The sequence below is a fragment of the Lepisosteus oculatus genome, chromosome 19, assembly GCF_040954835.1.
Source record: "Lepisosteus oculatus isolate fLepOcu1 chromosome 19, fLepOcu1.hap2, whole genome shotgun sequence".
Classification (NCBI taxonomy): domain Eukaryota; kingdom Metazoa; phylum Chordata; class Actinopteri; order Semionotiformes; family Lepisosteidae; genus Lepisosteus; species Lepisosteus oculatus.
In genome coordinates, this window is record NC_090714.1 from 1,173,550 (window position 1) to 1,190,137 (window position 16,588).

The 16,588-nt window shown below is 39.3% G+C and overlaps 1 protein-coding gene across 2 annotated transcripts in view; it reads right to left on the bottom strand.

The window, feature by feature from the left end:
• Window positions 1–309: 309 nt before the first annotated feature.
• Window positions 310–16,588, bottom strand: part of micall2a (mical-like 2a) — a 35,151-nt gene continuing 18,872 nt past the window's right edge. The window contains exons 5-16 of one of the 2 annotated variants that reach the window (XM_015359757.2): window positions 14,343–14,470; window positions 13,203–13,769; window positions 11,687–11,898; window positions 10,778–10,850; window positions 9,707–9,939; window positions 7,756–7,829; window positions 7,112–7,235; window positions 5,329–5,419; window positions 4,967–5,040; window positions 4,676–4,790; window positions 4,168–4,214; window positions 310–2,353 (exon numbers count right to left, since the gene is read on the bottom strand). In XM_015359757.2, coding sequence (XP_015215243.2) covers window positions 2,259–2,353; window positions 4,168–4,214; window positions 4,676–4,790; window positions 4,967–5,040; window positions 5,329–5,419; window positions 7,112–7,235; window positions 7,756–7,829; window positions 9,707–9,939; window positions 10,778–10,850; window positions 11,687–11,898; window positions 13,203–13,769; window positions 14,343–14,470 — 1,833 coding nt within the window. In that variant the 3' untranslated portion in view covers window positions 310–2,258. Of the gene's footprint in view, window positions 2,354–4,167; window positions 4,215–4,675; window positions 4,791–4,966; window positions 5,041–5,328; window positions 5,420–7,111; window positions 7,236–7,755; window positions 7,830–9,706; window positions 9,940–10,777; window positions 10,851–11,686; window positions 11,899–13,202; window positions 13,770–14,342; window positions 14,474–16,588 lie in introns of both variants that reach the window. The other variant, XM_006636983.3, reaches the window with a different exon arrangement.

A 16,588-nucleotide genomic window follows, 5' to 3' on the forward strand; every position in this document is an offset into this window, starting at 1 on the left:
AAATAATTTAGCAAATTAGATCTGTTAAAAATATTCTTATAAGAACGCTGTTTAAAACTTAAAATGTGGAAGACGATTATTTAAAAAAAGAAATTTCACCTAGAGAGTTCACTGCTAAAAAGATGGCTCTTCACATTTCAACAGAAATAACTTGTCTGGAGAATCATCCATAACATCTGATGCCATTTCCAACCAATCTGCATATCCATCCCATCAGTTACAAACACAAATCTTAAAGGTTTGACAGCAAATAAAAGTTAGATTCATAAAAAAGATAAAACATGAAAAAGTACACAAAACAAATGCATCTACAACTAAAAATGTATATTTGCATTCCTTTTCAAATGTAGTAATGCTAAAGAGCTCTGAAAACGGATTACAAAAGATATGCATTTTTTTATTTTAAACAAGTACAAGAAATATAACAATATACAGCTCCACACCACATAGAAATCTTTAAGCTGACGAGAGTCTACTGACAGGTGTCAAATACAGATTTCAGACCAGTGACAGCTTTGCTCATTTCTTAAACAAATGTGAGATCTTAGCACCAAAGAATATAAAACAAATTGTTCAAATGGTGCAGGTGAAAACGATATCACACTTTCCACAATTTAAAAATGTATGGAGTTTTTTTTTTAATCTGTTTAGGGGCAGTATAATACAGTGATTTGCAGTTTGTAGTCACACATACACAAAAAACTAACAAAACAATTTCAAGAACAGAAATGAGGCCAGAGAGTCCTGCCATTACAACCCCTGCCACAATTAAATCTATACTGCCACCTTCTGATTAAAAGATGCTAGGAATATTTGTATCCAATATTTCCATGTTAAAACAATCGCACAATTATAGCAGTTCTGCCTTATTTGTAAATAGAACAACAAAGAAACCATTTTCCCAAAGCTGGAAGGTATTGTCTCTTCTGAAAAATATAAAGAAATGTATTTTCACAATATACTTGATACTTCATATTATCTTACACAATGCTTAAGAGATCAATTGCTTATGACAGTAGTAAGTACTTATGATCCGATTTGAGTCAAATATACTTGTAGAATAGTAATGCATTTTCAACATATTCAGTAACCTGGTTTTCTATGCCAATTTTAAAAATGTTTTTTTCTTCCATTTACTCATCCTATTGACAACTATTAACTTCAAACCTTTGTGTTTATTCCTGTAGGTTATAAACAAAGCAAGGCCAGTTGATTTAAAATAAGTAGGTCTGTTTAATAAAGTGCAACTCCACAAAGTTCAATTTAACATTCTCAACTAGTATTAAACCAGTTTAATACTCTTCTTCATTTCATAAACACACTTACGTGCATCAAAAACTGTATTTGATTCACTCGCGAGGTTCCATTTTGACAGAACAATTATTCAAAGCGTTACCAAAGCGATTCGATGCACAATCTAAAAATAAAAATGTTTGTTGTAATGGAGAGGAAGAGAGGCAACAAATTTCATACTACACATACCCATCCTGAGAAACATCTAAACTATAACCAAAAAAATGAGATTTTTATATCACCAGACATGGGGCAGAAACTAAGTGAGCATGTAAAGTAATTGGCTGCCCTTTACAGATTATTACAGACTACTGAATGTAATTACTTTGTGGTAATCTCAGTGGTATAAGTCAGTTTTATTGGGTAAACTCCAAAATATATATTACTGTTTCATTGTCTTTACAGTATAATAAAATACTTTGAGTATATTACAGTTAAAATTCAATTTTTAAGAAAAGTAGCAATACCTTTCATATTGTTGCACAGTACTTGTTTTCACAGTGCTGTAAAATAAAACGGTACTGTCAAGTTAAAAACATCATGCACATGTAAATCATCACACTGCATGATACTTTTAGGATGCTCACAAATTCCTGAAAGCGTTAGATACTGTACAGCAGCCTTTATTTAAGGTTAAGACAATGAAAGTGTATTTAATCTTAATTCTCAGATGTTGACACACCAAGAAGGAACATGGTGTGAAGGACTTGGTGTTTAGAAATCACTGAGATACTCACAGGGTAGCAGGCACTATGTGTGTACTTCAGGAGTATGCATCTTCAATGTCACCTGTGCAAGCTCCTCATTCCTGATCTAAATATACACTTTAAATGTTACACTATTCTTATATGAATTTTGGTTTGACTCCACCAGGTGTGGATGCTTACACTAATCACACTGGAATGAAAAAATGTGTGACGGTCGCAGAAGAACAATTCGGATGGCAAAAGTGGCTCCCTGGATACTTATTCCTCCATGATTTCTTTCGGTTTATCCTTCTTTTTAAATAGTTTTGCAAAGGGAGACATTTTCTTCTTTTCTCCTTTGTCTTTCTTTAGGTCTGTTTAAAGGGGAGTAAAAAAAAAAAAGCACATGACCAGATGCACAGCACTGCATGCAATTAGAAAACTCTTCAAAGCATAAGACAATAAAATAGCTCTCACAAACATCACTGCAGTAACTAAGAAATAGCAGGCAAGGTCAGTCATACATCTACAACCACTATTTTTGCATAACAACTGAAGTATTTCAAATTTAGGAACAGGCATGACAAAAAAAATGCCCTAAACTCTAAAACTGGGACCAGGAAAACTTGAAATCGGCCAGAGTGGAAAGCACACATAGTAAATACGTATGGGAACACTTTTTTGCTCGTAATGAATAAGTGAAGCTACTTGGCTCTTCAAAACAATGGCAGCAACACAGGACTCGAAATCGCAAAAGCAATCTCCACACTGGGAGGCCTGGGAGAATCCACAATGACTCATGTTATATCAGTGACATCAATCCATTTTCACTTTACTTATCTTGGTAAGGGTCACCATACACTGGTAGCAGCACAGAATGAAAAAGACTCAAAAGTAACAAGGTAATGCTAATACAAATATTTACTTTAACATTTTACGTTGTGTCCCAGCGTGTTCATATAATCCAATACCATTCTATACTTATCCACATGCTGAAGCCATTTCCTATAGTTTTACATCTGTAGTAACGATACTTACTCCATTTGCCTCTAGGGAAGCCCTCGGAATAGATACAAAATTACATCAGTTTCACACAACGGAATAAATGTGGAAGGTCAAGGACTTACCAGTATGGATCTCAGTCTATTAAGTGAAATCAAGTAATTGATTGCAGTTCCACAGATCAGTATTTAATTTTGCAGGCGTGCCATCGTGTTTTTTTGTGATTAACATGTTTATTGAACCCTAAAACAGCGAACTGCTCAACAAAACAATGCTCTTTAAATAATAAAAGTAATGGAGTCTTAAGTAACACATCTTATAAAGATGCTTGACCTTTCAAATTGAGCAAACTGAAGAGTGAATGGAATGGATAAGCCCACATGCCACCTTGTAACTTGTGGTTCAAGTCTCGTTTTCATAGCTGTGTGCTTTTCTGCAAGCCTGGCTACTGGACGTCAAGTGCTTGCAAGAGGAATTGGACTTCAGCTTTAGAAGAGTTTGAGGGTTTCTTCATTGTTTTTAGCTTGTAACATCAGACACTACTGAACTGTCTTAAGTGTGTGACACAGCAAGAAGCACACAGACAAGCAAACAAGGACAGTATCTGAACCCTTGGCCGATGAATCATGCAAAGGTCAGATATTCATCAAGCAATAAAATGTGAACAATTAACTTAGAAAAATTAGACTGCTTTTTAATGGCATATCTTTAGAACACCTAAAAGATAGGAAATCATTTGAAAGCGTGATTACAAATCTAACAACTTTTCTTACAATTTTACCATTTTAATTTCTGATTAAATATACAGTAAATCATGCATTTATGTTTTTAAAATTCATTTATTTTCTTTAAGAATGGAAACATTTAAATCTATGGCCTTATCTCTAGATTTTATTTCCCACACTATAAGATCAGGCATGACTGTGAAAAATAATTACCATTCCCATGGATGTGTTTACTTTGCACAGACTCCAAAGAAACCTTTCAACTTTCCTTTGATATTTTAAAAATCTTATACTGGAAATTCCTTTTTTAATTATTGGATTGTTTTGAAATCTTATAGTAAGACTTCCAATAAAAATAAGTTTGCTAGTAACTCTTACACAGTACGAATCTTGAATTATTTTCTTCATTGCAAAGACAGCTTTGCATATTACATAAGTTCGCACACAAAGGTAATACTCACCAAATTTCTGCATCATTTCATTCAGCTGCTGGTCTTCTTCCCTTTCCCTGAAATGAATAAAACAAACGAATAACTGAAGCATAAATAAAGAAGAAATAAATAAAAAATGCATATGAAACCTTTGTTGTTTTTTACACTTTTACAGAAAAAATAATCTTTGATGTACATTCTTGCTGTGTTTGAAAATTAGGACAAATATATCATGTTTATCAGTGGTGTAATATATTGGTCTAAAAAAAGTGGTCTAAATACACATTGTGTGTGAGGTAAATACACATTGTACTCAAACGGACAATAACTGACCTTAAAATAGAATGGAACAAAAGGTCCACAAATAGACAGAAAGGAAATAACGCACATCCTGAGACTATTTTAATGTCAGCTTTCATAAAAATGGTTTGGCCTGATGAATCCACTTCCTATTTTTTTCATGGTGGTACGCAGAACGATAAGCAGAATGGAAATGATGCCTGAAAGAACGCGTGACGCTCCCATAAGAATGGCTGACCTCAGCCTGTCTTCGTCAAGCCCATCTATAATGGCATTTCTGTCATTGACAATTTCCACCAGCTTGTTCATCAGCTCCTCTTCCCGTTTCTTGTCCGCGGGAGTCTTCCGATGTTCTGGTGAGAGAAGGGAAAAGGCGCCTTGCTGAGGGGCAAGTGGTAAAGGACGGTGCACAAACTGCTGCTTTCTTTGCAAACAATAACTCATCACGGAGCAGTCAGTTCAGAAGCGGGTGTATCATCCTTCATTGCCAAGCGAAGTTCCGATTTCAAACGGTTTGCTTTCTACCCACCTGGCTTCTCCAGTAGTCTCCTGAGCTCCTCTTCCACCCCCGGCTGCTGTTCTTCTAAATCCTGAGTCTTTGCTCTAAAAATGACAAGAAACAGGTCAGTCAAAATATGCTTTCAACAAAGGCTTGAAACGTAACCTGTAATCAGAGCTGTCAAATTTGAGTTTTGAAGGCATGATGTGTGAGCACATGAGAATAATTATAACTTAGTTCCTCTAAGTAACGCGTTGTAGGGATATATTGTTTTTAAGATTAGCAAACCGAGAAATAAACATAATAAAGTAGACGTATATTTTTATCTTTAGGATAATGTTTCAAAGGAATGAAACCAAAAATGAAAACAGTGAACAAGAAACGTCCCTTACATGTAAACCAGCTCTGACTCTCTTCTCATGTACATCTGTTTTGTTCTGATCAAATTGAACCATTCCACCATCAAGGCATCCTCTTCTTCCTCTGAGGTAGAGACAAAATCGCATGAGAGACACTTTCTAAATGATCATTTTCTTAGGGGAAACGGAATAAAACGTCAAGATTTTCTTGCTTTTCCAAAAACCTCTCGTCAATATTTGAAATACATTTCAATTTCTCCTCCGTAATAACTACTGGATATCCTTAGCAGGTGACAGTGAGAGGGAGTGGGACACCCTGAGTGGGACTCTTACAGCCCTACAGACACATGCACATGCAGTACAGCAGCTGTCAATTCAGAGATGCATCTAATCTGTAAATGCACTTTCTTATAAAGATGGCATTGATCACCCAGGGAGAAAAATCACCCACCAAAGTGCTAGTAAGTCCAGATGATGCACAGATCAAGCAGAAGAATTAGTCGCCTTTTTTAATCTGTGACTCATCGATGCAGCAGACACGGAGCGACACGAACCCTGGGCCAAGGTACAGGGGCTGTACAGTGCCGCTGTTCCTATATTCCTAGCCTCAGTCTTCAAGGTCATTACGGGCTGAGCAATCACACCGCTGCCCCTCCCCATCCACGCACCATGGCCGGCACACGAGTCTATTTCCATCCTGCTCCTCAATCCCTCCGAGAGCCCAGGCTATCAGGAAGGGAAGGCGGTATTGTGCACCACTCAAACACTCGGCTCATGTGGCTCCAGTCTCCACAAATTGAACAGTTTTTGGGTCACACCCCTTCAGGCTGGATCGGAGCCCCAGTCGGAGCCCCCAGGGGCCCGCGTGTCTCCCCCGACGCGCCGGGGAGAGGAAGCGCGCGGGGCCGCACACTGGCCGACGGACACACGGGGAAAACCACGGCAAGACACTGCAGTTCTTCCAGGAAGAGAACAGCGAAACCGCACAGTCTGACGATGAGCAACAATTTCAGGGCTTTAACAATCTGCTAGGAAATAGACCGTCTCAAGGGGAATCAGAAAACCTAAAAATTACATCTGTCCTCAAACCAGCAGTCGCACATTGGTTCATATAAATTGACAAATTTCCTCAATCACAGTCTGATCTTTCGGGCTGGCACAAGGACCTACCCTAGTGAACCAAAGAACTGTGCTCTGCCAAACTGGTTTTAATATATCTTTGATATTCAACATCATAACTGGTGGAACGCACAGCATTGTATGAAAATATTAAATGTGAATAAACACCACAAGCAGAGTTAAAACGATCGTATAAAAATTACAACGCACGGAAAAAAAAACCCAACCCGTTCAACTTTTCTGTCTCACCATATTTTTGTTGTCTGTGACAGCAGTACAAATTCAGCTCTCAGACTGTCCCTAGCAGCTGTCAGTATTTCAAACTCAATAAAACTGATGACAATTTTACTTTTGATTCAGGTCAAGCTATTCATGTTGTACAGTCCTTTGAGGTCTGATCTCATTTCCTGGGATCCAGACCCTAAGCATAATGTATTGCCTGTGTTACAAAGCACAGCATAGTAATCATCCAGCTCAATGTCCTGTATATTAAACTTTGACAGAACAAGCTATCTGAGGCTTGGGAGAGAGCGCATCTGCATGTGAAGACCGTATGGGCTAATGCAAATCTTCCTCAGAATTCAGGGCTCTCATCTTACCCATTGTCAGCTTCAGTCATTCAGTTATCAGTAGCTTGTTTGTCAGGAATGTGTTGGGTGGGGGGATAAATTGAAACTGAAGGCTTCTCTTCTCTCACCTCCCTCATAGCTGCGAAGCTGTTTCTCCATCTCAATGCCTTTCTTTTCTAAATCATTGAGATGGTCCTCAATCTCTTCCAGCTCCTTCAGGATCTCTTCCTGGGGAATGTAGTCCTGTTTCGCCTGGGGACAAGACACTCGTTTGAAAATTTTCACTTACTGAAAAAGTTTGTACATGACTTACTTCACTTTGTTTCTAGGTGAGAAAATGATGAAAGACAGAGAAAAAAAGATTTGGGTGAAATCATCTATTTGTATTGGCATCCTTCCTTATAGAAGGAGCTTGGAAAAATGTAACCAGATATCTTTCAGCACACAGCCTTCATAACTAGTTATGTTTATACGTACAACACATTTACTGTTTTTAAGGAAATACTTAAGGGAAAGTAGAGGTACACGAGAGGGAAAGTAATGTACATTTTTTTAAAACTTATTTTTTTACAGGAAAACTGTAAACATTCAATAGGATTTCATTTTCAGCTGTTTTTTTTTCCTCAAAAGTACTATTATTTAATTTTGTCCAGAGGCTAGTTTATCCACATTCTGCTAAAAAAGTCTTTGACCACTTAATACATTCACATCTGGTATGACTGAATCACAGAATATAATGTAACAGAACGAGAAGAAGGCGATAAGCATTTACCTTCTGTGCCTTAGATTCAGGGCTGGTGACATCTTTAGCAGGTGAGCCCTTGTAAAAATTCACATTAATGGTAACTAAAACGAAAAAGTAATTAGTGAATTATTCAAACTGTTCCTGGTCACAAACAGCAGATCTCTGAAAAGTAGTGCATACCTAAGACTCCTCTACTGTTTGTTTAGGTGAGTTTGTGTTCAAAATGTATTTTGTATTTCTGCAGGAGGCTTAAGCGTATATTTGTACTTGTTTGTAAAATAATATTCTTTCCAAAAAACAGGAAAACAGAATGAGAACATAGAGAACATGATCAGACAACATGAGGTGACCTGCTGTGTATTATTTACATGACCTCATGTTCTCCCAAGTCTTTTACCCTTTACTCTCCTTTTTAAAAGGAATTGAAGTAAGACCTTTGGACAAATTCTGATAGAGGAAAATTCCAACAGGAATCACGTACACTTGAAAGAAAGAAGAACATTGAATTGATAAAGTTTCTGGCAAAAACTGGATCAGACAATTGATATAGTAAACCCCACACATAAAAGAGCTCAAGGCTACAGAGTAGCTGCCAGTGAACTAATCACTGCAGTTCTGTCAGCATCTCTCTTCATCTAATCAAGCCTGTTAGACTTCCAGGTGGGAACATTTGCACAGAGCAGCAGCTCCCAAACCAAGTCCTGAAGAGCAAGACAGGTTTTTATCCCAGGACCAAGTCTAATATATAATTTACTAATCGCTAGTCCTTGTTAGAGCGTTTAATCAATGGCATCCAACAGTCACTTAAATCAATGGCACCTGTCCACTTCCCTGTCCCTGCTGAACAGGTGCCATTGATGAAAGTGAGCTACTAAACCAGCAGAACTCTGGGCCTGAACTCCCTGGTGAAAAACTTTGCCATTGTCTCTACTGAAAAATAAACCACATTAAGTGGATTTAAAGAATCAGTACAACATATTAAATGATGCTACCATTTTCACTAACATCTAACACACCAGAAGTGCCACCTGCCGATTGTCTTTGGGCTGAACTCAAGTTTAAACACACCACCAGGTACTGCTCCTGCTGGAGCAAGTTTCGACGGACAGTCTAGATGGCTGCACTTGTAGGAGGTGTCAACCAGGTCCTGTGGCACTGCTCACAGAAGAGATGTGTTCATTCCTGTATACTGGCTAAAGCACATTCCCGACTTAAACAAGCAGGCCTTCCTAAAGTTCAGCCAGTGAAGTAATTTTCTGTTCAAAGTACTGCATACTGGCGCTGTTGGTGCATAGCAGCAACGAGACACCCAGGTGCCAGACACACTTTAGTGGTGGAGGAAGGGACTACCCTCTCTTACGTAAAGCATTCTGGGATAAAAGTGCTGTTTATATGCATTTTGAATGATGGTTATTATTAGCAGGATGTCAAGATGGTATTTTCTTTAAAACAAATTAAGTCCAACAAAAACATATCCCTTCATTCCTGTATTACTTTCTACCTTAAAACACAAGCCTAACGATGCCCAGTACCTTCAGAGAGTCTGAATATTATCTACATTAAGTTCAATGTTAACTCTCAATCGGACCCATTTCAAAGGACAAAAAACATCAACAAGGACAATGTGCATCTGTTGCAGGTGACAGCGACACAACGGTTTCGCACAAGCTTGTCATAACTGAACTGGACCACCGCAGCCTATCGCATTCTTTTGAAAAGTCAATTATCTTGAAAAGAAGCTTTCTGCCGGTCCTGAAAGCATCTTATAGGCAGAAGGCAGCACTGGATAAATAGCACCATTCACTGGCATTAGGCTGCATTTACATACCCTGTTGGACTTCATTTATTTCTGAGCCGCAATACAGAACATGAAAGAAAAGGTTATATGAAAGCTCTCGTGCTACACTGGCTTATCACTAAAAAGCAATAGAACTACTGCTGTTGTGATAACAAACCACTCAAGTGCACGAGGGCTCACCAGGAGTCCTCTGCCCACTGGGCCCGTTGGGAGAGGGCCTGGGAGAAGGTGCTGTTTGCTTGTCGGGGCTGGGAGCTGCAGGAATGGAGATGGTCGTGGAAAAGGTGGAGGTTGAAGTGGGTTTGGAGGCCGGAGAGAGCAAACCGCTGCTAGGTGAGGGCTTAGGGGGAACATCTGTTTTCCTTATTTCAGAGGCGGACATAGAAGAGCCTTTGTCTTTAGCATCTGTGGGCCTGGAAAAAGAAGTGGGGGTTTTAAAGGGACAGAGCAACACTTTGAAATTGAGTTAATCAAAGAGCTCAGCAAAGAGAAAGGAAATAAGAGAGAGAACAATTATACAGGGGCAGCACAATGGTGTGGTGTTGGTGGTTTCAACACCCGGCGTTCTGTCTGTGTGGAGTTTATACTGTATGTTCTCCCCGAATCTGTATGAGTTTAATCCAGGTGTTCCGGTTTCCTCCCACAGTTCAAAGATACCGTGATAGGTTAATTGGCTTCAGGGAAAACTGGCCCAGGGGTGAGTGTGTGCGTGTCTGTGTCTCTTTGCTGGGATCGGCTCCGGACTCCCACCACCCTGGGGGAATACTTTTTATGGATCAGTCATAATTCTTCAACATAAAGGCTTAGAAATGTAGCCTTGGCTTCAAGAATATCATATGGCAAATTTAAGTGAGGGTCTGTGATTAATACAGTACCTTGTATGTCTACCATTTCCTTAAATAAAGCATAACATGAATTCTACACAGGAACTACAGGAAGGACAGGACAACAGCCAGATCAGAGATTTGGCATCAGAGCACCTCCTCATCTAACTATCTCATCATAGATGCCCGATGTGGTTAAAATCCAGCTAGGAAGCAAACCAGTGCACACGTTAATTGCAGATCACTGCCGAAAGTTCCTGAGTAATCCTCAGCAGGTGTCTCAAGATACACAGCGAGCTCCTGCTCTCGCCTCACACGTGGTGTGTCCACCTGTGCTTCCGCAAATCGGCTGTCACAGTCTCCCACGTGAAGACGCCTGAATCTGGATTCAATCGGGGGAAATGTGTTATGCAGGCTACATACTTACTTTGATGAAGCTCCTTTTAAGACAGGTTTGAGTTTAGACCGCCAGTCTGCAGGAGACTCATTGGTATCAGCATCTGTAGACCAAGGAGAAACAAAAAGTCATGTTTACTGCCTTCCTGATCCACTACATTCTGACTCCAACTAAATACCTAAAGAATAACCAGCAACAACAGCAATGTAACTACGTACAATAGAGCTTATTTACCTTGCATTGTTTTTGTAATGCTCATTTGCACATTTTTTATTTTTAAAAGAGTATCCTCCTGTGAGCCATGTTCTTAAATATATTAATGACCTCATTACTATTACTGTCTGTCCTGATATCTTTCTCTGTGGCTAGCAGCAAGAGGTCAGACAGCCTGTCTTTGCTCGGACTTCACACACACCAGTTTGGAAAAGGACCTTCCCACAGTGCCAGTTGTCACAGGCTGAGATGCATAGATTTTGAGTAACTCAAACAGAATTGGGAAAAATAAGATGGGACTTGTTTCCCTCGAGACACTGCACTGATGTTTTCACGTGATTTTTGAGGTATGGTTATGAAGACTGAAACATCTGTCTGACACTCACTTTCCAGCCCAACAGACGGAGCTGTGACTGACCTCTGCACATGCCACAATATCTGCATTCGGCAGATCACAGAAACACCTGAAACATTAAAATAACGACATTTTCTCCTATAAACATTTCAGCTACTATTAAGATACTTTAAACATGTTTATAAAAGCCACATGAATTTGTTTGGACGGGGCAGTTTTCTGGTGTTGGCTGAGAGGACAGGGGCCCATACCTGCCCCTCCTAGGGCTATTTTTACCGATGCAACGGTTAAAGACAAGAAACCCTTTCACGGTCACTTCACACGGACGATGCTCACGTCGTGCCTTCGCTGGCTCTGTGATTAACGCTTACCCTTGGCGCCTGGCGAGAGGGCAGGTGTTTTGACTGGAGTTCGCAGGCTGGAAGACCTGTTTGGGGAAGTGGCTTTGAGCCACGGTGGCTCGTTACTGCTGTCCTCCGCTTGTGGCGAGGGCTCGTAGGACGAAACGGGTCTGGATCCCACTGACACAGGACTGTCCCTCCTCCAGCTGGGCACCTCTGAGGCAGGAGACTTATTCCCAAGTCTAGTGGAACAAAGGTTGTCGTGACAGGCTGGTGGACGCATTCATGTTGCTAGAAAACCCCATACAGACTTCTGATAGGTTTATGCTCTTCATGAGTGGAGTTTGAACCCATGCAAATAATTTCTCAACAGTCAACTTCACTTTCAAATATTATTTTGCTCAGTATATGATGTTATACTTACATCTTTCTTAACTAGCAGCCCTGTACACATCACCTCACACATAACTAATCAGGAGTGGACAGTGCACTGGGATCTCTAAAATGTACAATGCATTTGCAAAGCCTGTTTAGGTGTTTAATGGGGAGGAATAGGGCTAATGGAAAGCAATAATCAATAAATTAAACTTCTGACTTCAGGGAATCCCTATGCAACTGGTGTTCATAAATTTGACTTGTTCATATTTTGTTTCCACTATTTATTTAAAAACTAAGTTGTCATGAAAAAAATGGACAATGATCATAACATGCATGAAAAACCTAAGATAGCAATGCAATGACACTTTGCTACTATTATTCTAGCAATAAATGCATATCAAGCCTATTTCGATCTTCATTTCTCACTCTAAAAGACATTTCAATACAATGTGTTTCCTAACCATGACTCAGTGGAAAATACTACAGTTCAACCTATGAAGTATAGATTACACATAAAGAACTACATGGCTTCAGAAACACACTTTGTGTAAATGTGCATTTACTGTATATATACTGTACGCAGCGCTGTCTGTAGGGGGGCCAACTTTATGGAGCTTCAGATGAGCTCACGTCCCAACACATCTTGATACCACAAGAGGTCAGTGTTGCTTGCAAAATCATATTTAAGACATTTGCTGTGAAGAAACAATACTAACAGGTGATATTCAGTATCCATACAGTACATCCTCCCCATACTGTATGTATATATTATTATTTTTCAAGGATGCAAATCCAATTTTTCACTAAAAGATCAAACAATGTTAGCTGTGAATGTCCTAGCAAGCTTTTCAACAGATTTTATTGCACTTTCAGTTTCTATGCCAATGACAAAACCAGGGTGAAGTAAGTGTGGGATTTCAGAAGAAGGAAATGTTAATCACCACAAGTACTCCGAGCCCAAACTGTGTCTGCAGCAGACATCCCTGAAGAAACCGGGGAGTCTGAAGTTCAGATCCATCACAGAGCTTAACCCCCTGATGCCCAGCAAACTTATTCCTCCAAAGAGGTTTTAGATCAGAGACAAAGAGAATTAGATCTGTTTACTAATTAGTTATCAGCAAGTACAAGTCAAAATGTGCAATTACTCTTACTTCAGATGAGCACCTACCTGCTATTGAGCTGAAATTCAGGCGTTTTCCCTCCTGCAACGGAAAGCGATGTGTTGTTGTTGTTGGCGTTTCCCTCAAGTGGTATTTTCTTTGCTAAAAATGATCTAGCCTTGTCCTTTCTGTCATCTGGGCTGACAGGTGACGTGACTCTGCTTGGGGTTTCTGCAGTGACGCCCGCTGATGGCCCCCTGTTGCTGGAAGGGTCCGGTGCCGTTGGCTGGCCAGACTGGAAGAACTTTTCCCGAGCTGCCTGGGTTTTCTGAGCCGAAGAAGTCCATGGCTTGGCAGTGGAGTTTGTATCACTGGGCTTGGTGCTCACAGGCAGTGGGGTTGGCGTGGGGAATCGCGAAACTGGGGAGCTTTCGGTTTTAGGGGGCAAACACACAGTCGCAGCTTTAGGTGACACCGGGGTGCTCTTGTGCGCCCCCCCTCCAGTGAACATGGCAGAAAACGGGGGGCTCTTGGTGCTGTTCTGGGTTTTCTGATGTGTGGAACAAATGTAAGTCCCAGATTCAGGACCAGGTTTATAGGTCCCAGAGAGAAGAATACTGGAGCACTCCTTGCACCTGTTCAAACATGAAAGGATTTTAAGTTAACTGCATTGACCACCTTTTCTGACTTAATATATACTGTATCAATACATAGCTTCTTCATGGATTCTCGAAAAAGTGCAAACCATTTATTTCTGACTAATATAAAATGAATAGCAATATGATTCTATAGATAAGGTAAATTTCCCTATTTTGTCATTGACCATAAGGACTACATAACTGTAATAACATTTTGATTGTTATTAAACTACTGTACAGTATGTTTGGCTGCTGCTTTGTCATCAGCACATGGTAACGTCTTGCTAGAGATTTCCAAAATAGTATATAACTGATACAAAAGTACCCCAAGCTGATTATTGTTTATAATTTCAGGAACAAATTGATTCATAAAATATATAGGCTTAGGCTTTGGTCCAAGAAATATTTGGTCCAAGAAATATATCCTGAGCATTTCTCTTGAAATAGCCTTAAAACAAGTGCCACAAAAGTCTTGCTTCAATAAAAGAATAATGAAAAAAAACTTTAAGGATATGCTGATACTAAACATACAGTTACGTTATTAAAAAAACACTGAAGATGGAGTCTCACTTGAAACAATTCCTGTGATAGAGCTTTCCGTCCACAAGGTGGCGCTGTACCAGGTGAACATGATTCTTGCACACTGCACAAGTACTGCTGAGGCTTGCCTTTTTATTAGAGCTTTCAACCAAAACCTGCTTCTGGACAGAAAAAGGAGAACTATTTCAGGTTTACATCTGCAGAGTTTCTGTTTGCTCAAAGAAGCTTTGTGCACTTCTCTCAAAAAACAAAAAAACACTTGGCTCATAATGCCCAGACACTTTGAAACAGAACAGGGCTTTAAAATTTCTCTGTAAATAATTCAGAGTAAAGCATAATTTCTACTAAACTCATTATACTGCTTCATTACTGCATTTGATCTGACGATATAATTGTTCTGTAAGAATGTGAAATGTGAAAATGTGAAAAAATAAAATGTGAACTCATTTTTATTTTACTTGTTCACAGCCATCTGAAAACTCTTTTCCAAAACCTGTGACTTATTGATTAAAGTATAATCCTAGCTTGCACTGACCACCGATCTAATGTGTTTGTTTGTAAAAGGAATGGGGCACAAATGATTTCAGCAGGAATTTTGCAAAACAAGTGGATAATTTAAGATAATGTCAAAGGCAATGTTCAAATAATATTTGACAGATCCAAAAGAAATTTAAAAAATATTTGAGATGTTTTTTTAAATAGCTATTATTTACAGTAATCTTTGATCATAGTATTATCTGGCCCTGACCAGTTTTCTAAACAGCAATACTTGTTTAGAGATCATTTAGTGCCCAGTTTACACATTAAATTCCTTCAGTTTTAAGACAAAATTGAAAACTTGTTCTACATCAAAAATGTCCAGAGATTATTAGGCGAGGTGGCAATTCTGTTTACAATAGGGTTAAGAACTGTAAAATGGAGAACAATTGTTTTTTGTTTCTACACAGAGGAACCACACACATAATTTGTAATGTGCCAAAAACAGATTTCAAAAAACAAAATCACCATGAGAAGCACAAACCAAATCTACAGTGCTGGGAAAAGCTTTCAGTCCTTGCACAGATTTCACATTTTGTTGCTTTAAAGCTTGCAGTCATGACTCTTTGAAGCAGTTATTATTTTTTTATATAAACAACATAACTCCACACATTCAAAGCAAAAACAAAAGAAGAATACATAATTATTATGAATCTTTCACTGTGACAACCCTAAATTTAGATGCACAAAACTTAGTTAAAATAGTTAGCTAAGTGACTTCTATCTGTGTTCACAAAATCGAACCATAAAAGAATAAATACATTTGAATTTTTCTCAGAGAACTGTACATGTTGAATTACTCAAGCTGCTCTGAACTTAGAAAAAGTTCTACAAGTGTATTTTATTCAGCGTTTTCTGTAAGTGCTCACATAGAGGTCTGAGGTACCAAAGCACATCCAGCTGTGTTAGTATTGTCTTAATTTTACTGAAGACCACAATAGACTCGGCCGCGTCACACCCAATAGTTCACAGAGCCAGGAAGCTGTTCTGTTCGAGAAGGCAGTTCCTCTAATTACCCTTTGGGATAACATAATAAAACCTCAGTGTAAAAATAGCAAAACAAGCTGTTTATTATGCTTTACTTGTCACAATACACCAGGAAAACATAATACTAAAAAAACATTTTCACTACGTATGAACTTGCGGCCACTACATGGTAAAACATACATTCCTCGGTATGACTGTGCAAAACCTTATGCTGCAGGCAGGGTCATACAGACCTTAAAAAAGTGGACTGTGAAGAAGGAAGACTGACCTACTGTATTATTGGGGTCAGATTTACAAGCTGGGTATACTGGATATCCAGTGCAGTTCAGACACTCTTCCTACATCCATACACAGTTTAACTTCCTTGGTAAAGGAAATTGCAATAGCTACAGTATAATAAATATTCTAATAATTTGATCTAATAATTGGGTATTGGGTGGCACAGTGGTGCAGGGGTTACAATCTGGATCGGAGCTTCTATATTCTCCCCAAGGTTGCATGGGTTTCCAGTCCAAAGGACACAGTGGTAGCTCAATTGGCTTTTGTAACAATTGGCCCTGCTGTGAGTATATGCGTGTTTGCGTCTGTGAACTTGCGTCCCAGCCAGGGCGTGTCCTGCCTTGCGCCCGCTGCGTGCCGGTGGCCCTGTGACCCTGTATTGGAGCAAAGCAGCCAGGAAATGGCTGAATGGATGGATTGTGACATGATTCCGCTCTTCATGTTTGCACACTCTCAGAGTTATGGTGTTGAAG